The sequence below is a fragment of the Lagopus muta genome, chromosome 11 (assembly GCF_023343835.1).
Source record: "Lagopus muta isolate bLagMut1 chromosome 11, bLagMut1 primary, whole genome shotgun sequence".
NCBI classification, from domain to species: domain Eukaryota; kingdom Metazoa; phylum Chordata; class Aves; order Galliformes; family Phasianidae; genus Lagopus; species Lagopus muta.
The window spans coordinates 11,545,605-11,568,135 of record NC_064443.1 but is presented as its reverse complement, the minus strand read 5'-3'; the positions used below and the strand labels follow the sequence as shown (position 1 = coordinate 11,568,135).

Sequence of the window (22,531 nt, the reverse complement as noted above, 5' to 3'; positions counted from 1 at the left end):
GAATACAGCGACTATTTAAGATGCAGGAAGGCAAGGCTACATGGTTGGGGTATGATCATGAATGATGCCAGAAGCTACACAGCTGTGTTAAACTCTGAAAAAGCTGTTACATGGCAGGAGTAAGCCACAAGCTGCTCCCAGAATGCCCTGGAAGGCCCTTTTCCCTCCGACACAGTTGGTATGGTGTGTTTGTAAAGGGGAGAGGGGGATTTGCCTAGGAGTGAAGCCTCACAGGCTGGCCACAGAACATTTAGGACAGACTGACAGCCTGATCTGGTCTCACAGATCCACGTTCCTAGCCTGACACCAAGCTTCCATCAGCAAGCAGATAGCCAGGTTCTTTAACAGAATGTAATCCCCTTCTACCTTCCTCATTTGTCAGGGTGAAAGAAGTCCAGCAGACTCAAGCTGGAAAGCACAAACAGGGATGAAAACAACCAGTTTGCATACTGATCTTTGTTTAACGACCCCCCCACCCTCACAGCTCACTCTTCCCCAAATAAAGACACATTGTTCAATGGCATGTTGAAAAGACGTGCTCATCATTCTTAATAAACAACTAGAGTAAGAATACATAAGAGAAACAGGGTGGTATCTTTATATGATACACAAGTGTATGTTACAAGAATTCCATCAGGCACAGGAGCCTCAAGGTTTAAGGCCTCAGTATTAGGCCAAAAAAGAAGAGTGTGGTAAAGTTTGTACTTTTAACATCTAAAAATGTCACTTAAAGGTCTGAATAGAAATCATTGTTTTTTTTTTCTTTGTATAAATGACAATTGTAGTTCACTCTCTCCTCTTCCTTCCAAGATAACAGCAAATTAATGTCCAAGCACAAGAAAAGAAGATGCCTGCCTCTCTTCCACTGGCTGAGCAGGTCCATCCATCATTCTGTGCCCTCTAGGCTGCACGTGCTCCAAGGAGACAGAGGCCCCAGTCATCCAGGCCAATCCTGTAGTTCATATTTTCTACATCATAAAAAAAATCAGAGTCAACCAGCAGCTTTCCACAGCTCCCAGCTTGCAGGGGATATGCAGCCTCCAATGATTCCAACAGTTTGGTGTGTTGGGTAGGATACACAATGGGTAGGTTTCCTTTAGATTCTTTTAAAGAGAAGAAGCCTAAAAGGGCTTCATAGCTACACCAATAAAAAACCAAAAACTTAGGCATCTCCTTTAGTGTAAAAGTCTGTACAATTCTTTGCTTGTCCCTCCCCCGTCACCCCACCCCACCCCTTCTGAGCCAAGAAGGATGCCTTAGTGCATGGTGCTGGCATTAGCTACGGCAATAGCTTCCTGAATCTCTCGTATCACCAGGATCCGGGTGAGCATCTGCTCCATCTGCTCTCTGCTGATCGGCTGGATGGAATACCAGATAGGGCTGTTGGGGGCCACCACTGGCTCCGGAGTCAAGTAAAACGTGTCATTCCGGCCTTTCACACTCTGGGGGCTGCATGAGGAAGATCAGAAATAACCAGACTAACGGAATGTGCTAGGAGGGAGAGACCTCCCCCGTCCTCATCCCAGGCCTCACAAATCCTGACAGTGAACATCTGGCTGAGGAGACACGAAGGCTCTTGTTCTGTAGGTATGGAGTTACTCTTAGGGACAACGGTGGTCCCAAATGTTTAAGCCATGCCAAGGTTAAAAAGCCATGGCTGCAACTGCCAGTAAGTAATTTTTATTTCCCACTGGTAAGCGTAACAAACGCTTGCCTTAAAGATGAAAGTGAAGCAAAATTAGGATATCATTAAGAGGAACACATACTTTAGTTATCAGAATCGTAATAATTTAGAGGCGAGTCCTTTGATGCTCCCTCCAATTTTTAGTCCTCATTTTTGTTCAGAAGCCAATCTGAATAGGGCCCTAATCTCAAGCAGCAGATGCTTCCAGTTCACTTGCTTGTAAGTCACAGGCAGAACAATGAGCTCATGCCAGTGCAACAAACCTTTGGAGCAAGTATGAGATTAAAAGCAGCCAGTTCACAAATTACAGTTTGTCTCTTTAAATACCATAAAAAGTTCCATGTTAAGTTAGGTGACCATATAGCAAAATCCCACCCTCCCATAATCAATACCCTTCCCCATCTATGTAAATTTATGTAAATGCAGAATCTGTGCCAGGAGTAAAATGCTGCCCCGAAACCTAGGCCAGCTACAAAATGCTGTGCAACCCAGTCAGTGAAGACAAGCAGTGCTAGGCATGGAATGGAGGCTCTCACCATTTGAAGAGGTAGAAGTCATACAGCTTTATCGGACACCTCAGGGGGTTCTCCGGATTCTCAGTCTGCTCTGCATACATGTCATCTGTAACTAGAAACCAACCCCAAGAAGTCAGTCAGATACTCTGCATGAGAAGCACAACAACAAACTGAGCAGTGCCACAGAGCGTCTGAAGCATTTGGTCACCAGGCAGCAGTCAGAGACAGGGCTGTTCCAGGACAAAGCTGCCTGGTTTCAAGTACTCAAAGTATCACATGGAGAGCTTGCTTTAACCCAGACATACTGAACAATACCACCAGCCCATAACCATTTCTCCACTCCTATCTGCACCAGATAGACAGACCATGTCTGAGCCAAATTCCAGGATCACGCTTTTAAGGCGCCAGACCACAATCATGTAGTAATTCTACACAGTTTTCTCTGAAAAACAGAAGCCTTTCCAAAGAAGTTTCTCCCCCTGCTCTTAAACACTAACAGTTGCCCCCTCGTCCACAAAAACAGAACAAGCAAGTAATCCTCAGCTCCTGACCGCCTCAGGTTAGGTTTGCCTCCAGAACATACTTATTATAAAAGGTACTATCTGTGTCAGAGGGAGCACACATTTCATTCTCTTAGGCTGATAATAATTGATAGAACCTGGGGTTCTCACAGTCCCATCTGCAGATATCGCCATGTCTCTTCAAGCCCCAAAAGTAAACTGTTTCCAAAGAAAATTCTAGACACTACCTTTCTGGCCTGTCTGGTGTGCACCGTGAGCCTTCAGATAGCGGATACTCGTGCTTTTATCCTTGGGATTGGAAGGGTTCTTCTTGGTCTGCCTCAATACCTTGGAGAAGGCCAGCTTCATGTGCTGGTCTACTGTCTTCAACAGGAAGTATCTGATCAGAAAAGAGAATACGGGACACTCAGAGGATACAGCCTCTACAGCAACACAGGTATCTCCATTCATCATGAGCCAGTCGAAGCTCAAATCAACACTGAGATAAAGACTATTCCAGCAAAGCATGCAGAAGTTTAGTTTCCCCTCTGCTAGCTCCTTCCTTGTTGCACTGCATCTTCTTCTCCTGATGGAGTAGCAGGAAGGCCCTGTCTGCAACCATTTAAAATTCACAACTGTGCCTTCATCCAGCACAGCAGCTTCCCAACAACCCTGACAGTGAAGTTTTTATGCTGCAGAAGTCTCGCAGGCACAAGTACTTACTTTGTATTAAAAAACATCAGTGTAGTGAGCAAGGTGGAAGGGGAGTGAGCTCCCAGCTGCTTACACTCCCACAGCATCTCTTCCGTTACATGACTGGAGAGGACATAACCTGTAACAATCAAAAATCAGCATCATGCCACGAGACAGTTCCAGCAGGAACAAAGGCAGCATTTTCTGGCCCATAAGTACAAAGATTTGTGTTCTCTAAGGGAAGGAGGACATTCTTAATGATGTCAAGATTAATTACACAGAAATAACTTTAATAGGCACAGTTAGGAAAACAGTTGTATATATACACATCAACCTCAAATTGCAGAGAATATACTCCTGCAATATGTCTAGATATTCCAGTCAGACAGAAGTAAATACGTGCTTAAACAGCTTCTAATTAATGGCCCAACTCCAATGCAGATGCTCCTAATCCAATAATATGTGAGAGCAGGCAGGCCAGTGTAACAAGTCAGCTCTTGGCCCTGTGCACAGCCTCAGTCAGTACACAGCGCCAAGTGATGTATTTGGACACATGAGTAATCCTTTGATTCTCAGATTTTTTCCCCTTTGTGTAGAAGAGGAAATACTATACTCCAAATACACAGAAAAACAGACAGCTCTATAAACTCCAGGGCTTGTGGAATGACAAAGCACAGATCAAACAGCCTGAGCGAAAACAAAAGGATTCCAAAACTCGCACTGCTACGTAGCCACCTAGCCTGTACCATCAGCTGCCTATCTGAACACAAGCAATAGCTTCTTCACTGACTTCTAACCAGATCAAAGGCAGTGAAGTCACCATAAAACATTTCTGTGCTGTAAAAACATAATGCTTATTCTAGTTTTTGTACACAAAACCTGCCTTATCTCAAAGTGTCCCCTCACCCCTATCACCATCATCTTCTAAACACAGCGTGGAGATGAGCTGCTTTTGATTGGAGCAGCAGAGGCTCTATCTGTGCTTTTATTTAAAAAGAAAAAACCAACAAACCCTACACTTAGTGGGTTTGGATATGGAAAGACCATATCCATCTGACTATATGGCAACATGATAGTGTTGCATCATCTCAAAAAGCAACAAAGCAAGATGCATTAGCACTTCAGCTGAGGAAACTCAACTGGGATCAAGGATCTCCAAGTAAGCCAACCTCATAAAAATCACAAAGTCTCCACTACCTGCTTTCTGATGGGTGACAAGGAATAGGCAAGCAGTCCTCAACCGGGCCTACAGCCTATAGATGGAACAGTCTTTTACCTGATCAGCATGATCTGTCTTAGACACTTATTTCTTTTGAAAGGTTTTCTATTCACACTACACTCCTGCTGTAGCTTTCAGTTAAACATTCCAAACTCCAGAAAGTTTTTAAGTTCTTAAAAGTTTTTACCAAGCGGGGAAACACGAGGCTGTACATCCTTGAGAACCTCATGCAGCCATTCAGTGAAGCGAATATAGTAGAGATCCGAGAAGATGTCATCTACTCGCCCATTTTCAAAGAGATACTGCAAAAGATTCACAACACAGTCCAGTACAGTGATAGCACGTTCCTCTCAAACAAGATGTTATCCTAAGAGCCCACACACCTGGTTACTCAAACACTTCACAGCATAGCACTGAAGACTAATAGATACCACCTAGGGAAGCGAGGACCGTTGCACCGAGAACAAATAATCTCAGTTACTATCAAGGGAAATACAAAGACAGGAAGGAGAGACAGCCAGCAAAGTTGGTTGGATTTCACCTCTTCTTTTAGATGTGACCATCAGAAATTAATTCACACGACTGTCCTGTGAACTCTGGGCTCTTTCAGGTAAGGAGGGAGATGCCAGTTCTCCTATCAGTTTAGTTCTGTTCCTGCAGCTCTTCCAGGAAGCGCACTGACATTACCAGTTTAACTTCCCACACCATAAAAAGCTAAATTTTTGCCTGCTAAAGCTTTAGTTAGATCAAGTCTTCATAGATCTCACAAACATCATCCCTCTGCTCCTCCCTCCCCCCAAAAGACAAACTTAAAAGGATTTCTTACGCTCATCGTGACACCAAATGCATACTAACAATTCTTCATAAATCACTTCAGGGAAAAAAAGAAACACATTGCTGCTTATCAATTACATTTAGTCAGTGCATCTTTTTTTCCTTCTTACACTGAAGAAGCAAAGACTTTTTTCCTATGAAATCTTTGGGAAGCTCATTAGAAGCAAGTCTCCCTTTCTATAAAGGAGAATCCTCCCTATATATTCTGAAAACACACACAGCTCTGCTGCACACAGAACCGTCCTCCCCCTACCTTCTGAATACACAGGAAGATATAGTAGAGCACATCTGGATCATACGGTTCCCCATCACCATTCCGCGCTTCTCGTGTCATTAAACATAGACCATAATTCAGCTCAGCCACAGCTGAAGATATGAGATCTTCCTGGAACCTCAGCAGCTGACGTCCTGGAAAACAAAACAAAGCCGTATTATTGAAGTCATAAAGCCATATTATTTCTGACCTTTCAGGAATGATTTCCCACATCTCCAGCTCTGCTGTCTATCTGGCAGTCCTAGTAGTACCACATTCTCCCAGTACAATAAAGAAAACCAAAATAAATCAAGACTCTAAGCTGTCAGATCTACCAAAAAGATAAGTGGGCAGGAATCCAAGAGGAAAACTGTGCCCTGCCAACTGCATGATGACTGCCTTCTTTTACCATGTACAATGAAACGCTGCCCTGCAGCAACAGGAAAACAGCAGCTCCACGACTGCTCCACCAGACTGGCTGGCACACGCAGCCATTTTGTTCGGCCACACATCACAGTCATACAACATCCTTTTCTACAGCCACTAGACTAGCTGCTCAAGTCAGCTCAGCACAGACCTGTAATATTTCCCTTGGAACACGTCCTTCGGCATTTGGATCATGCAGTAATTAGCACTGCGCTAAGTAAATAATTGTTTAAACTTAAAAATAAGCACTGACAAAAAGGTGCTTTCCAAGAGGAATGGCAAACGGTTCCTATTTCAAGTAGAGATTAGGCAATGACCGAAAGAAAAGAAAGCTCTTGTCACGACACATACTTCCAATAGGTGCTAGCCTATTTTGGGCTTCTTTCTCCAGCTCTGCATTCTTGGTCTGTGCCCAGCTTTTCCACACTTCAAGCCCTTCTTCTGGCTTCAGAGAGTTTGGAAGTAGAAGTTCAGGTGAAGTCTGTGGCTGCTGCTGCTGTTCTACTTCAGCAACCTGAACAGTTTGAGCCTATGAAAGAAAATATTTCAGTTGTAGATACTTTTAAATACAATAGTCACACACAAAACAATTAACTGCAGTGCCACCTCTAGCCCCAGGACATCAGTCTTTTGCAACACCCACTCTGGTTTAGTCCAAGGCACGTAATCTTTGCTGTCTAACTTACTGCTCATGAAAGAACATTTGCCTCTCCAAGTTTGTTTGTTTTTTTAATGGACATATCTAAAATCCCTTCAGCAAATCCACACTACTTGCTGATTGATGCATTCAAAAGTCCTGCAGAACATCATAGGAGACCTAGCAGCCATGAGCAGTTCTTGTGGCAGCGTCACAAAGAAGCTAGATCACTGACAAGAAACTTCACACAGCTGAAATCCCCTCAAAAACTGACTTCTGGCCTCTTCTCCAACAGCAAAATGAACTACTGATTTTCTCGACTTTACTCAACTTGCCACACTGAGCCACCACAAAAGACCACCACCTCACTACAGCAAGACATGCCCAATTGCTCCAGCACTATTAGAGTCCATGATGAAAACACTGTAGATGTCAGCAATACCTGTAATTTAATGTAACCAAAAACAAAACACCAAAAAAATAAAGCCACCACCACAAGACAGGCGATGCCTGCAAGAGCCTCAGACTGGAGCTCTCAGACTGTCTACCTCTGATTTGTTGTGCTTCTGTTGCTGCTTTGTTTGTTTTTGCATCAGCTCACAACTGTTTCTGTATCAGCCCCTCCATCACCACAGCTGCAGAGGGAGACTATCACTGAAAGGCCTCAGCTTTTATGGAGGCAGATGGCAATAAAGTTGAAGCTGTCAATCAAACCTCTGTTGTAAAGAGAACAGGAGCCCAAGGGTGAGAACTGACACTCCCATCTCCTTAGGAGCCAGGATTTTGCCCCCACTCCCCCCCCAGGGTGCTGCCCCATCAGCAACAGAGAGCCCTCAGAGGCAGCCACCTCTGCCAGCCCCAGCCAGATGGGGGGATCTGCTGCCCTGACCTCACAGCTGTCTCATCTGGTGTGAAGGCAACACACAGGCCAGAGTCACTGGAAGTTGCTTTTTAAATGACATTCTTTCAAAAACAGAACAAAATAGCTGTGGCTTGCCCCAGCTAAGTTGAGACTGACAGGGAGTACCACAGTCTCACAGCTGTGAGACAGACAACACCCAAAAGTGAGATGCTCATCTACAGCAGCTTTATCATCCTTCCCAGAGGAACAGCACATACCTTCCAGGACTGCCTCCATGTTTAGGGGGTTATGCAGTACCCAGAGCTCCAAAGACTTTTAATAGGAATACTGTCTTGATATGCAAGTACTGTGGACCACTACATACAGGAATACAAGGCATTGGTAGAAGCTTTACAAGAAATCATTAGAGACATTATGGAGTTTATACTTTGGAGAGGATTCTGTGAATGTACTCTCAAAAGACCCTTGAAATAAGCCCTCCCTCCCACACCCCAAGAAAAAAACTGTTCAGCAGAAAGGCAAGAAGTTCAGTCATCTTATTTTGAGTAATTGGAAGGAATAAAGTTATCTCTAATATACCAATACAGGGGAAAAAGTAAGATACTGAAAGCTCTTTAAAAATCAACATAACAAACAGACAACAACAAAAGAAAACAATGGGATGTATTACATGACCTACAGGCTGTAGGTTAAAGTAGAGCTTATAGAAGAGTGCACCCAGCAACTGACACTTCATCCAGATGTAGGGAACCCTTTTCATTGAAGACGTGCTGCAGCCCACCAGGGTTATGACTCGATTCAGAAGCACAGATATGACAACCAAAAAGCAATCCTCCTTGTCCCACTGCTTACTGATGAAGTAGAGGGCACATGTGTCTTTATAAAGCCAAAAGTGTTATTTATAAACTGGAAGGAATTTGTAACAACACTTGTGCTAGCAGACGTGGGTATTTTTGCTCTCATTCCATTCAGCAAGAACGGGCTCTGACACAGATCAATCTCTATGCATTCTGATTAAAAAAAAAAAACAAAAACAAAAACAAAACCACAAAACTACATTCATTTGCAGATGTAAGACAGGTCATTAATTGCCCTATTCATTTAAGCTCTAAAACCCAATTAAAACCCTTTTAAAAAAGATCAGCAATTTGGCTGCTATGTTTGTCAGGACAAAGAGATAGTTACTTGCCATTGGTCACCGTGGTGTTCTTGCACACCAGGCATTTACTGGAAATAGGTTGGTGCTACAGATGGGCACACCTGATCCACAAAGTCTGCTCTGACAACTGGCCAGATTTTGACATTTTACCTGGACACTGGATCTGCTGGAACTCCAAATGCTACACAATGCAAAGGAGCCACCACTAGGCCACTAGAGCATTGCTGGGGCTGACTTCGTTGTTGTTGTTGTCCCAGTCTTTTCTTTGAACTGTTCAGGAAAAGACTACAGATCCTGTAATAACTGCTATGGGGAAGCCAGCAATATGCACTTATTTATTCATTTCTGTTACAGAGATTAATGCAGAACTTTCTTTTGGGAAATTCTGTACTCTATGTACCATTATTAACATGTGGCAGTCCTACATCAGGAGACAAATGCTGTATGTCACACCCAGACCAGAGGAAGAGAGGCAACTCTGCTTCCTTGATACAAGCTGTCTGCTCACATTCCCTCTCCCCAGAACATTTGCAAGCTGTTAATTGAGGATCAAGACCCAAGCAAGTTAAACTTACTGAGCAAGTGACTTGTAGTTGCTGCTGCTGCTGCCCCTGCTCTTGGGGTGTGGGCTGCTGCTGTTGCTGCTGCGGGTCCCATATGTGCACTGTCTGTGCTGTGTTCTGGTACGTCCCGGCCACAGCCTGCACTGCCACTGGAATGTGGATGTTGCCATTCATAAACTGCGCTGGAAAGAGTGAATTAGCAAGAGTCTGCACCACTTCCTCATGAGAGTTCTTCACTACTGAAGTACTTCCCACCATCTTATCCTTGTCATCTTCCAGCTTCACTGTGGTCAGTGTCGTTGGGGAGCCACTGACATGGACAGCATTGTAGGCCTCCTGAGGGATGGCGATGTGGGTTATGTTTTGCTGCTGAAGGTCACCACGTGGCTGAGCAGAGTAAACAGGGATGGTCCAAGTCTCTCCCGTGGGGCTAGTAATGGTCCCAGTGGCACTGTACAGGTGGGCACTGTCCACTGTTAGCAAGTCTGGCCTTAGAGAGACATAACTTTGCTGCTGGCCCTGAGGAATGGCCAACACTGTGGCAACTGGCTGCCCTGAAATAGCATACGACACAGTAATAGGCATATCCACCTTGCGTTTCTTCACGGGCTGAAGGACGCTGGCGGTGCTGATCCTCCTCTCTCCCTCTCGTGGGGAGCCTTGCTGAGAAGGTGGAGGTGACAACGCCCCCACTGTCTGGATCTGGATCTGCTGACCACCAGTAATGGCCTGTCCTGCCACAAGCTGTGCCTGGATCTGCTGGTGCTGTATGTGCTCCTCCTGTATCTCCGCGGCCTGGATCTGCTGGGCGGTCTGCACGTGCTGCACTTGGATTTGAGCTGCCTGCAGCTGAGACGGGCTGGGGCTCTGAAGACACTGACTCTGTATTGTCTGGGACGCCTGCTGCTGCCCCTGGCCTTGGATCTGCACCTGGACCTGTATGGGCTGCTCGGAAGCTTGATGGACAGTGAGCTGCGGAGAGAGCTGCTGGGCGGAGACCTGCTGCGGTGACTGCTGGACCTGGACCTGAACCTGCAAGGACACCAAGTGGGCCGTTAGTGATGCTGAGCAGCAGCAGCCAGCAGCAGGGCCGCCGGCAGAGACGGCGCGTCACTGCAGGTCTGGCTGCGCTCCACGTCTTTTACATTCAGTTTTAATACACGGAGTTATGAACTGCTACTAAAGATCTCAGGAAAATTAAACCAGAGCTACTGCAGAAGTGCCTGGCTGACAGAAGCAGGGCAGGTGCTGTGCTTACATGGCATTGCGTGAGCAGACAGAACAACACGTGAGCTGCATCTCCATCCTCAAAGTGCTGCTGGCTCAAGCCAACAGATTGCAGCACTTTGGTCTTCAGAGCTACTTCCATTGCAAAGTGTTATTTCAGCACAGGCTAGAGAGATTTTTAGGTCAAACTCAACATCAGAATTGTAATTTGCGCATCTTACCACAAGATGCACAGGTTTTTGCCTCATTCTTACTATGCCCTAAAGACCAATTTTACTGATCCCACTGCCAGCCCCTAAATGGCTGCAGGAGCCTGGGACAGGCAGCAGGAAATGAGGGGAAGCTGAAAACAGCACTTGGCTCCTTCCAAACAGGGCAGAGAATTATTACTTTGAAACCAACTGTTAATTGTAGCACTACATAACCAGGTGTTAACACAGGAAACGGTGCAATTTTCAGCTAAATCTGTGTCTTGAGCTAAAGGACACCACTACAGCATTTGCTCTTCTCAACGTTACAAGTATTTATTTGGCAAGGATAATTAAAACCAGTTAGCTTTTTATTATTTACTTATTCCATTTAATTCCATTTATTGCCCAAGCCATTCAGCCGTATTTTCTATCTCATGCATTTAACTCAATGCTGAACACCATGGACAAAATTAGTACTTAAACTAAAACAAATTGTTTGAACTCCAAGGGAAATAAATGCCCAGCCCAGCTGATGCCCTCACTCCCAGGACACTAAGAGATGTCTGCTCTCCTCCCCAAACAATTTGCTGCATTTGCCCTGTTCTCAGAAGTAGCATCCCAGCCTTCCACCATCACCAGCTTCTCCAGGCTTCCTTAAAGCTTGATCTTGAAGGGGGCATTAATCACTCAGCTTTTCCTTGCAAATACAAGAGCTTTAGCGGCACCTACAAGAGCCACGTAATGTTTGAACCCAGCACTGATTTATTTAGCCATAAAACTGTGTCTCCCTGCTCACATTCCCTCAGCCTTTTCCGTCTCACTTATCAACGCCAGACAAGTAAATGTAACATCCAAACAGACTCTACACTCAGGTTTATGCTGCAGTTACACAAAATCTCCACCCCACTTCCTACAGTCACCTCTAAATGTCTTAAAAAAAAAAACAAACAACACAACAACCCCAACACTAAGGACTCATTTGCAGCCAATTAAGAATTGCTAAGTAGTAATGGGGTTTCAAAATACACCATCTGCAAACCAATTGTTTAAGCCACCTCCTGTTAGCAACTCATTCTGTTCCTGGGAAGAACAGTGAATTTTAGAGGCTCCTGCTGACAGCTGTATGCAGTATACTGTGATCCAAACGATGTGGACTTTATATAATTTCCTGCAAGGTAACAAGACACATACGACCTTGCACCAGCATGGCAGCTTAAGAAACTGCATCAGCAAGTGATTTGCTCAGGAGTTAATTGAAAAAGATGAAGTCACCTACAGGACAGCTCTTCAGTTCCACCTGATACTCAGACCATGCTGCCCCACACTACCAGCAGTGGCCAGCAAGCAGGCCCAAGCACAGGTCCCTATCCTGACTTCAGTTTGAGAAAGTCGACTGCAATTATACCTCTAAGGCAATTATTCCCCAAAATAACACTAATCACTACTAATAGTAATCATTAATGTAGTCTTTAATACCAATACAAGCCCTTGTTCAAAACACTACCTGTAAGAAGAGGCACAAGATGGGTCAATCTAAAATGCATTATCACACCATAGATTTTCAGTTTAATGTGAGAAACACTCGCTTTGTCTCCTGGCATTTAGAATCATGTCTGGAAGAAGTGTGTCATTGATGCTGTACTTCTGCAGTGCATTTTAAGAACATGCACACGTTGACTGAGAATACCCCACAAGTTCCCCCACCTTCACTATATACACAATTTTACATTAGAGTTTGTCACCCTCTTCTCTTTGTATGTATGAAATCAGCATTTCTGTTACTAGTGGAAAGACTTGAAAGCTTACTCCTGCAAGGAGACAATTTCACAGTGTTAAGTGCAGTTAGGCTGTGAAATGGGTTTAACCAAGAGGCACAGCCTAAGATCAGTACTTCCCTCTCTCTGCTTTTACAGCCTAAGCTCACATCTCTAAAAGCCATGGGCAGCTTCCCTTTCAGAGGTGAGTTTTATGGTTTTTTTTTTTTATTATTATTATTTTTAAACATCTAGAGAATAAGCCCAGACCCAAATATGTTGCAAAAGTCAGACTCCAGAACCACTGCAAGTTCTTCATACCACCAACTGTTGACATCACATTCCTGAGTAGAGGTTGCTCCTATTTAAAGGAATATTGAAGCCCTACCTACTACACATTACACATCCCTTGTGAACTACATATCTATTTTTATCAACCATATTTTGCAGCAACTCCCTCTCCATTTTCAAGTAGCTTGCACCCAGGAGTGCTACAAGCCTACACTTCAGAATTAAAGACTTAACTCGTTTGAGACAAAAGGATAAAGAATTAAACAGCATCAGTGGTTGACTTTCTAAAATACTCTGTACAGAAAGAAGTGTTTTAAACGTGCAAAGACCAACACAGACAGCAATGTGCCGCACCAAGGTGAAGGAAGAATGTTATGCTGGGAATGCCTGGATTGCACTGGTGCAATAGAATAACACACCAAGTCACAATACCAGAAGGCTGCATATTGTCATAAGTTTGGATGCAACAGCATGAAAATAATCACTTCCCAGCAGGCTGCAATTAGAGAGAAATGCATTTTTACCATAAAATAGCTAGAAGTTGGGCCAAATACTCACAGACTAGAGAAGCAAAAGCATTAGATGCCTGCCCTGTCTTGTAATAGCAGGGTAAAACCAAGCTTAAATCCCGTGAAGGGGGAACCTTGTGCCATTTTAAGGACAAATAAAAAAGGCACACACATTTTGTCAGTACTGAGCACGTACAAAGACAAGATCAGTAGCCACTCAGTAACACTGAGCCAAAACAAGACTACAGCTTACGCCTTAGTTTCATCTGAAGGTGATTCCAAAAATGAGGCTCAAAGCCCAGGACAGGCGAGAGGGGACAAGCAGCAAACACGCTGCAGAAGTATACTCCAAAACCCAGCAAGAGCAATGCAGGTGCACCCTAACTTCCACACCTGAGCAAACTAATGGAAATAGACCACCTGGTCAAAAACACTGACAAGCAGAATTGCAGTTTCCTAACTATTCTTAGCCCCATTTAAGGCTTAAAATGCACTTCCCTCAAAACCAGTGACTCCAGCACTTAGAACCAACTCGGTAATGAAGGGCTCCTTTAACATTAGGTCAGAAGGTACCTACAGCATACAGACAAGTACAAAACAGGTGAAAAGGCTGATCACTGAAGTAGCAGGAAGTGGTGAACTTGTTATTCAACTGCCTTACAGGAAGTCCTTTGCTACCTATCAAAGTAAACAACGTCTACAGGGAACATACAAGTCAACTTTTCAGAATGACTACCAGACACTCAGTCCAGGTTTTTTCCTCTGCTCATTCATCATCACTGAGACAATGCCACAGACCACAGAGGTATTTTGCATGTTTCAACAGTTACCATATCAAGATTATGTTGTCAAGCTGCACTCTGAGGCAGGATTTAGATCTAAATCAGAACACACGAAGCAAAGAAAACAAACAGCTTCCCTTTCCTGCAGAGGTGCCTACTTCCAAATACAAGAAGGAGCCATCTTTAAAACACCACTCTCTATTACAGCCGTTCTTTGAAGTGGCACAGTCCACCCTAGCAAATGTTAATTAATACTAGCTGCTACACTGATATCTCTTATTAGAATGTTTTTCAATGATAAGCAAACAGGAGCTCTAGCTCATGTTAGAAGAACAGGCTGAACCCAGAACCAAGACAGAGACAAGGGGACAGCCATCTCCATCTGAAGTGAAGGAAAGGTCCATTCCCTGCAGAGCCAAGGATAAGATCTTCTGAGCTACTGAAGCTCACCTTTTCCTGCTTTATGTTACAAACAACACCTACACTGGTCTGAAGTCAGAGAACAGATCAGAGGAAGCCTAAGCAGTAAGAAGTGAACACATTTCACGTTCCCAAGGAACTGGGGAATTAGAAGGACAGAAGCCTTCACAGTTTATGCAGTCATTTAACCATTCCCTATATAGTTCAGCAATCTAGCTCACCTGTACCATCTTCACCTCATCCCCAGCCCAAGGAGCTCCTACAACCTTGCCATCAGACTGTCCTAAGAAAGGTGAGAACAGATGAACTTCCCTGCACAGATACTGACTCTTCACTGATATCCTTCCAGCTACATCTTGCAGGTGAATATGAGAAATGAAAGGAGGAAGGGTTTCACTACTGCACAAGTAGTGTTCACTAAGGAAGTCAGTGTTAACACCTCTTCTTGCTGGTGTCATCAGTTCTGTGCCCTCAATGGCCAAAACCAGCTAGCAGAATCTCAGAGACCAAGTTGATAAAACTCTTACTTGACTGGAGCAAAACACAGCCTTTCTCAGCCAGCCCAACACTGCACATGATCTGACAGCTTGACATGCTAAACCTTATTAAGATATAACGTCATCGCTGTGACACTGAGCATGGAAGGAGCTCCAGGACACTTGCACTGGAGCACCAACTACTACATAACCTAACTGAACAGTTGCATCTACTTTGAAATAAGCGTTAGGCAACAGTTTGTTGAATCTTTTAGGCAAGAAAACCCTAAGGTGGCAACTTTTCCTTCAAAACAGGAAGCATGCTTTGCCAGAACAAATAAAAGCAGCAGCAGTCACGCACTGTCTTTGTCTTCAGCAATGAAGACAGAGGATGAAACCTGAGCACTGCCTATCTTTATGATCATAGGGCTGCCATCAGCACTTGCAGCCATCAGGTCATCTGACCTGTGATATTATTAGTCACCTTCAGCAACGCTGCTGCACTGCCAGATAGAAGTGCAGCCATTCAGAGGGTCTTCACTGACTTGCAATTGGATTAGCGAGAATTAGAAGGATTATCGAGTCAAGAACTGGGATGATTTAAGTTTGATTAAAATCTCAGAGGATGACCAAAAATTACTGTAGAACAGCAAAATGAGGCAGAGGAATCAGACACTGCTCTGGTGGAACACTGAGCCCCAGCACAATCTGGGGGTTTGTTGACACGAAGCCACCAGGCTTTGCCAGTGCTGCCACAAAGACAGTCATGAAATGTCTGCAGACTACATCACAGGTTTAACCTTAACTGCATCTTGACAAGAAATCTTGAAAGAACACTGAAGAACTCTCACAGATGGGTAAAGACATTCCTCCACCTAATTTCTGAGAAAAAAAATAAGGGTAATTCAAAGACAGTTCTGAGCCAGATGCTCAAATATGGACAAATCAGTGGCACTGCTGGTGCACAAAAGCTGCAGCCACATCAGGTACAAGATGTGCCACCAAACTGTGCTGGGAGGTGGTAACAGGCTGAAGAGAGCCACACAGGAGGCAATACAAGCACTGCTGTGTGTACTGACAGATGTGAAAGCAGGTATTCTAAAGCAGAGTTGCATCAAAAACAAAGGAGAAGAGTACACAATGCTTTTTAGGAAAGCTTTTTGAGAGCTCGACTTTTGTCAGATTTTTTTCATTCTCCATAATATGCAAGCCATTTAGTTTACAAAATAGGAACATAACTCTGGCAGCAACTCAATGGTTATTTTCAAGAAGGTCAGGAGCTTATTTTTCTCTGGAGTGTATGATATTTGACCTCCCTCCCTGTCTCTGTTACTAGGAGGCTTGCAAGGGTCAAGCCTGAACTTTGAGGAGTTCCAAAGGGAGGCAGCAGTCAGAAGCACACGCATACATACGTAGTCCTGGTCGGTTTTAAGATTGGTACAGGGCCTTTAACATCTTCAAGGCTGAGGCACTGAAAAAGCCCTAATCCTTCTAATAGTTCTTCTGCTGAACTGAAAAGCAAAACTTCTCTCCCAGAACGTGCTAGCTGGCAGAACCAAAGCCACCCCTGACCACTTCTAATAGACTCATGCAGAGATCTAATGCATCTCTCTGTGAGAATAGAGGCTTTTATTCTTCAAAAGCCTCGTGTCACAGGTTACTGTGGGGCAACAGGTTACAGCAGTCCTAGCTGAACATTCAGTTACTCAGTAGGAAGAGGGATTGGAGACAAGTTACCCAACGAAAGAGGAAAGTTTGTCTTTACTATAGGATAAGAGCACACAAGTGAGATGTTGGCACAAGTCTGCACTGCAGCAATGCTACCTCATCTGTAGCAAAAGAAGCAACTTTTCCATCTGAAGCATATCAAGATCACAGCCACAGCCAGAGTTCAGCTGCTGGGAGATGCACTGTAAGAGAACCTTGGTAACACCCTGCCATATGAGCTCTGTAAGAAGTGTCTGAGGACCGAGGCAGTTGGTGGTCCTCAAAGTTACATATTTTTTCTTGATGCTGGATTTTTCTCATTTAATACTTAATACAAATTATTTTAATATCTGTTAAAAGAGCTGCAGAAGACTCCTACCACTGTGCAAAGGAGCCAGCTTCCTCGGCACACGGGCACCTCTCAGAACACCTTGTCATGAAAAGCATCTTACCCTGGTTTACAACTTACGTCAACTTCTGTGCATTTCTCTCCAGCTTTAAAAGCCAGTTCAAGAACTAAAACTTCTAGAACTTTAGTTCAAGTAAAATTTGAAGAGTACTGATTTCCTTTAAAAAAAAATAAAATTAAAGCAACAGGAGTTAGATCCCACTGCCACTCTAAACAACGAGAAAAAGCAAGACCAGCAGAGGAGGAAGGGTATTTATAGCTGCCTCACAGAGTGCAAGGCTTCAGGGAGCTGTGTACATGCCAAAACTGTCAACCATTTCTCAAATAGGTTACACCACTACATTGCTATGTATGTTACTCCTCCTACAGCAGGGCTCAATGGAGGCAGAGCAAGACAAATTTACTACCAAATTCCTTAAACAAGAGGGAAATGCTGTTCTATATGAAGTTGATTGGCCCTGCTTCTTTAACGTTTGCCTCTGGTTTCAGGTTAGCCAGTAGCTGGCTCTGAACACTATTCTGTGGGTTAACAAGTCATATGTACCTTCAAAGATGATTTCAGATGCTTACCTGGACTTGCTGGGGTTGCTGAACCTGTATCTGCTGCTCTTGCTGAGTTTGTTGCTGGACACTGGTTGTCACAGGGCAAGCAAGTTCAAGCAAAGACCCGGCCACCTCTGTGCTGTCCGTGTAAATGCAGTTGCCACCCTGCTGGTACACCATCGTGGTGGTGGCCGTCTGCTGAAACTCCTGCAGAGCTTCTGGCCCCTTGGAAGCCAGGGAGTCCAGGAACTCCTTCATCCTGTGCTGGGGGATCGTTCGTGCCTTCACACGGATGTATTCTTCAAAGGAAATGGTGTTCTCCAGAGAATTATTCATATTGTAAGGTCCTGAGGGTTCCTTAAGGAAAGAGAAAGTGAAAACTCTTAACTACAGTGCTCCTCTGGTGCAAGGATATTCCCAACTCCAGTAATTAGTTTCTCATACTGAGCACCATGTGAAATCGAGCAAACATGCAGGGCCAGATGCCCTGAGACAGATGCTTCAGCTTTGAGGCACCTTGCAGTGCTACACTCCTTTCAAACTAACCCTCAGCAATTCAGGGCAGTCTGAACGACACCAGGTACAACCATGACACCTATTTCAAAGAGCTCACTGCCATGTAACACCTTCCAGAATTATACTTCACCCACACCAAGCAAATCTCATCACAGAATAAATCAAATCACAGATCTCATTCTTTTGCAGCATGCAACGCTAGCAAGAGAAGCTCAGAAATCAATACACATGGCCCTGCTTCACAGGCATGGAGGTGGGAGAACTGAGCAGTGTGCTCTGTCAGGCCATGCAGCTCTACTCCAGGAAGCAGAACAGAAGAGCAGCAGACGCAGCATTCATCCCTCTGCTATTAGGACTAGCACAGCCCTATCGATTTGAACACAGCAAGTGAAAGGAGAGCGTTGGAATCAGGAGATTCCTCAAACAGAACTACAACACAGAGAAGCAGGGCTCTGGAAATTAAGCAGCCAACAGCAGCACTGGTTCCTGATATCTTTTCAATACAGGAAGAGGTTAACGAGAAATGTGTGAAGACAGAAGAGAGACAGAAGCAGTCAGATGATTTGGGAAAGCGAGCGCAAGGAGGAAAAAAAACAAAAGATGACTACACCTGAGAACATTAGAAAGCTCTAGGATACACATTGGCAGCGTTCTTCTCTTATTGACTTAACTTGTTTGAGCCCACAAATTGTTTCAGCAGCGAGCATACTGCTTGTTTCTAAGGTACTCATTAGTCCCAATAAAGGGTAAATAGATCTGAGCTCTAACACCACCAGCTGCTGAGATGGCTGCGAAAAGACATGAAACAGCACAGCATTCAGACTAGAAGAGGAGATCTGGGATTACTGGTGGAGAAGTAGAAAAAGGGACAACATCACTGTATGCACATACTGACTGCAGTCCTTAACAGAAGAACAAAAAGCAGAGCTCTGCAACATTTCACAGTGCTTTAACCAAGCAGAACCAGGACAGAGGCTTCTGAGTGAACAGAAGACCACAACAACCGTGTGAAGATGGGAGCAAGTTCAAGGCTGTCAGTGGCGTAACCGCATTGCCAAGTCCAAGCCCAGCTCCCACCAATACCAGCAAGCCCTACGGTGATCTCTAACCGCTCTTCACCGTTACGTGACAGCGCTCTAAGCACACAGGGTTGTTTACATGGAGGAGGTTCACAGCTAGCACGTTTGACCAGGCCCACGTGAGCAAGAACGAACATCACAGGTAAGGGAACACGAGGCAACTTGCTGAATGTACAGTTTCTGGAATTACTACTTAAAACACGCATCAGTCTTCAGCAATACAAAGCAGAACAGTGCCCACTTGCTAAATACAACAATTCTGTAGAAATCAGCAAACAGAAGCTCCCACAGAGCGCAGAGCTGGACAGAGAGACAGTTCTCCTACCTGTCAGTGACTCTGCTCTGACAAGTTCTCAGGTCTGCATGACAGAGCCAATAAAACTACTCACTCAGTTGCTGACTCAGCAAGGTTTCCTCCAGGAGCCACTCAAGGAAAAGCTAAGCACACATCTAAGCTTGATGCTCAGCTTTTCCCACTGAAGAGGCTCAGCTGATACTTTGCTCCTTTTTTTCCCCCCCCATCAACCCTATCGCAGTCATTGGACACCTGAATGTCCAAGGTGACACCAATGGGAGATTAAAGTTACTAATGCATCTTCAGGGACTTGGACAGGACCTACACTCAACACACAACTCATCTTGCACCTAACTGTAAGAAGCTCTGGTAGATGCTTGTCTCAAGTTTCTATTTAGAACTTGCACATTTTCTACTTAAGTACCATGGTGAAGCTTTTAGATCAGCACAATCACAGTGCACAGCCACCTGGAGGTGCATTAGCAGACACAGCCTGCAGAGGGGAGACTTCTGGGAAGGAAGCCTCAAGGATGCCACGCCAGGAGCCCAGCAGCAAACACTAACAGCTGCTCTTTGACTTTAGTGCTGTTGATGTGACAGCCAGCTGTCGCAGAGCTGGGACGGCTCAGCCCCTGGCAAAGACCTTCCTTACTGCTGCACTGGCACTTGTTATGCTGAAAGGGCTCAGGGAATCAATTGTGTCTTACATTATTTACTTTCTGTTAATTTTGTCGAGGGATGTCAGTAGTTATCCATTACCCCAAACAGATAAAGTTACGTCATGGAACTGCACCCCATTAGGGCTCATACATTGCTTTTGGAACTCCAACCCTTCTCCTAAGAGCTGCTCATACACACATCATGCTCCTCCACAGCAGAGGCCAGAAGCTACAGAAACCCAGTTACAGAAGCAACAGGCTCAAAGATCAGCAGGAGATCCACCACCAAATCACCATTACCTCTTCTGACCACCAGAAAGCAGAACAAATAACATGAATTTCTTACATACAGATTCTTGACCCTGCTCAGCTGCTCCATCCTAATCAGCACCACAGTCAGCCTACCATTCTGGTCTTGTGAATCTTCCCCTGCCACAAGGAACATCTCACCTAGCACAGAAAAACCCTTGTAGTTATTGGCATAAAATTACTACAGCAAGAGTCACTAACACATAAAGCACCAAGCTGCTTCTGTGAGCCCCTGCAACATGTGAAGTCCCAAGCATGGAGCAGAACCCCGCTGTGCCACATGGTACTGAGAGCATCGTTCCTTCTCCCAGACAACAACAGGACCTTCCTTTAAACTCCAGCCAAAAGAAAAGAGCCGAAGGCACCACAGGTAACACAACAGCTTGGGATCTCTCAGAATCAGATCGTTCCCATCTACCTGAAGGCTGCTTGGTTAAATATATTTAAGAGCACTGAACGGCTCAGGCTGTGCTTCACAGCTACACACAGCAGCACAGGTACCAGAGTTAGGCGAAGATTCAGGAAAGTAACACTGTAACCACAGAAACCACAGCTGTTACAACTAAACTCACCCACGTTTCTGAACAGAGAGAAACCTTTCAGTGCATTCAACAGGCCGAGGTTCTGCAGCACACAGCTCACTGCTGCAGCTGCCACTTTCACCAAGATATGATCCCTTGAACCATTAGACACATGTTAGAAACAGCAAACTCCTTCTTAGGCCTCAGCAGCACATTTTTAAGCCAAAAGAGCACCCAGGCAGAACGCTTCCTTCGCTAAGTGGATGTAAGCCCTCCCTGCTCAGTACGACCCCGTCTTCCAGGAAATGAGGGCACAAAACCCTCTGAGGACCTCAAGCACACACAGTTAGTTCGTAAACTCAGCCCGAGGTTACTGAGAACACACACACGACTCGCAGCATGTGGACGATCCGGACTCACCAGTCACCATGGTGCATGTATTTCTGCTGCTCTTGTCCTGAGCTCTTAGACTTGTAACGTTCTGGAGAAGACAGAACAAAGAAGCCCTTTCCATCCCCGGTTCCTTTTTTTCTTTATTAAAACCATTTTACGTTCAATAGGCTTTGCCTCAATATGAACGGGAAGAGATCGCCGGGCTCCGGGGAAGGCGGCGATGGGACCCCTCCCTCCGCACCCGTCACGGTGGGAAGGCAGAGCTGAGAACAAGGCAGCAGCACAAGGCAGCAGCGGCAACAGCGCTGACGGAGCCCAGAGGTCCCCCGGCACAAACCGCCCCGTCACCGCGCCCGGCCCCACCGCCGGCCCGGCCCGGCCTCCCTCCACCTGCGGCGGGGCGCCGGGGCCCTCCTTTGTTCCCCGCGGGCCCCGGGCAGCCCCCGCCGCCGCCCCGCCGCAGGAGCCACGTTTGGGCTCGGTGGGAAGGCGGAGGCCGCAGCCTTCCGGTGCGCGCTGCCGCCGCCCGAGCGAGGCGGAGGGAAGGGGGGGCGCGGAGGGGGGCGCGCCCCGCGCGGGCACGGTGAAGCCGCGCGCGCTCCCGCCGGGCGGGGCCGCCCCTCCCTTCCCCCTCCCCGCCGGGCCCGCGCCGCCCCCGGAACCGCCGCCGCCGCCTCCCCCCCTGCGCACGACGGTAGGCCCCGCCCGGCCCCGCCGTCTCCCGCCTCGCGTCGCCCCCCCCCGCTCTCCCCGGCCCGACGGCCCCGCTGCGCCGCGCCGCGGCCCGGCCCCGCCTCACCCCGGCCCCGCTGCCGCCGCCGACTCGCGCCGCCGCCGCCTCGGCCCCGAGTCTTTTCCCCTCACAGCTCCCTGGGCGCCATCTTACATTCAACCCCCCGCAGCCAATCAGCGCGCTACCTCGGCCTCGCGAGAGCGCGGCCCCCAACTCCCGCGAGAACTCGGCGCTCGGGCCCGCCCCTCGCCTTAAAGGGGCCGCGCTCCCGAGGTGGGGGCGGCCGGCGGGGGGCGCGCTGCGCGGCGGGAGGGGCGCGCTCGGAGCCGGGACGCGCGTGGGTTGCGGCCGGGACGGCTCCGGCACCGCGGC

The 22,531-nt window shown here is 46.2% G+C and overlaps 1 protein-coding gene across 2 annotated transcripts; it reads right to left on the bottom strand.

Annotated features, from left to right (window-relative positions):
- Positions 1 to 523: 523 nt before the first annotated feature.
- Positions 524 to 22,340, bottom strand: QRICH1 (glutamine rich 1). 2 transcript variants are annotated; one of them, XM_048957331.1, is made up of 11 exons: positions 22,226 to 22,340; positions 21,454 to 21,514; positions 17,682 to 18,011; positions 9,358 to 10,377; positions 6,476 to 6,653; positions 5,699 to 5,853; positions 4,799 to 4,913; positions 3,423 to 3,531; positions 2,948 to 3,099; positions 2,221 to 2,311; positions 524 to 1,449 (listed from the first exon to the last, which is right to left on the bottom strand). In XM_048957331.1, exons 3-11 carry the CDS (start codon positions 17,988 to 17,990, stop codon positions 1,257 to 1,259), a joined length of 2,322 nt encoding a protein of 773 aa, XP_048813288.1. In that variant the 5' UTR covers positions 17,991 to 18,011; positions 21,454 to 21,514; positions 22,226 to 22,340; the 3' UTR covers positions 524 to 1,256. The 2 variants fall into 2 exon arrangements, with proteins under 2 accessions (XP_048813288.1, XP_048813287.1); XM_048957330.1 differs by lacking the exon at positions 21,454 to 21,514 and having other exon boundaries at positions 22,226 to 22,328.
- Positions 22,341 to 22,531: the final 191 nt, after the last annotated feature.

What these genes read in the sequence shown, in the direction of transcription:
- QRICH1 (XM_048957331.1), bottom strand. Translation starts at nt 17,990, where the DNA reads ATGAATAATTCTCTGGAGAACACCATTTCCTTTGAAGAATACATCCGT. An exon ending in AGCAACCCCAGCAAGTCCAG is followed by an intron (nt 10,378 to 17,681) that starts GTAAGCATCTGA and finishes GTGTCCTTGCAG; the next exon opens with GTTCAGGTCCAGGTCCAGCA. An exon ending in GCCTCGTGTTTCCCCGCTTG is followed by an intron (nt 3,532 to 4,798) that starts GTAAAAACTTTT and finishes TGATTGTTACAG; the next exon opens with GTTATGTCCTCTCCAGTCAT.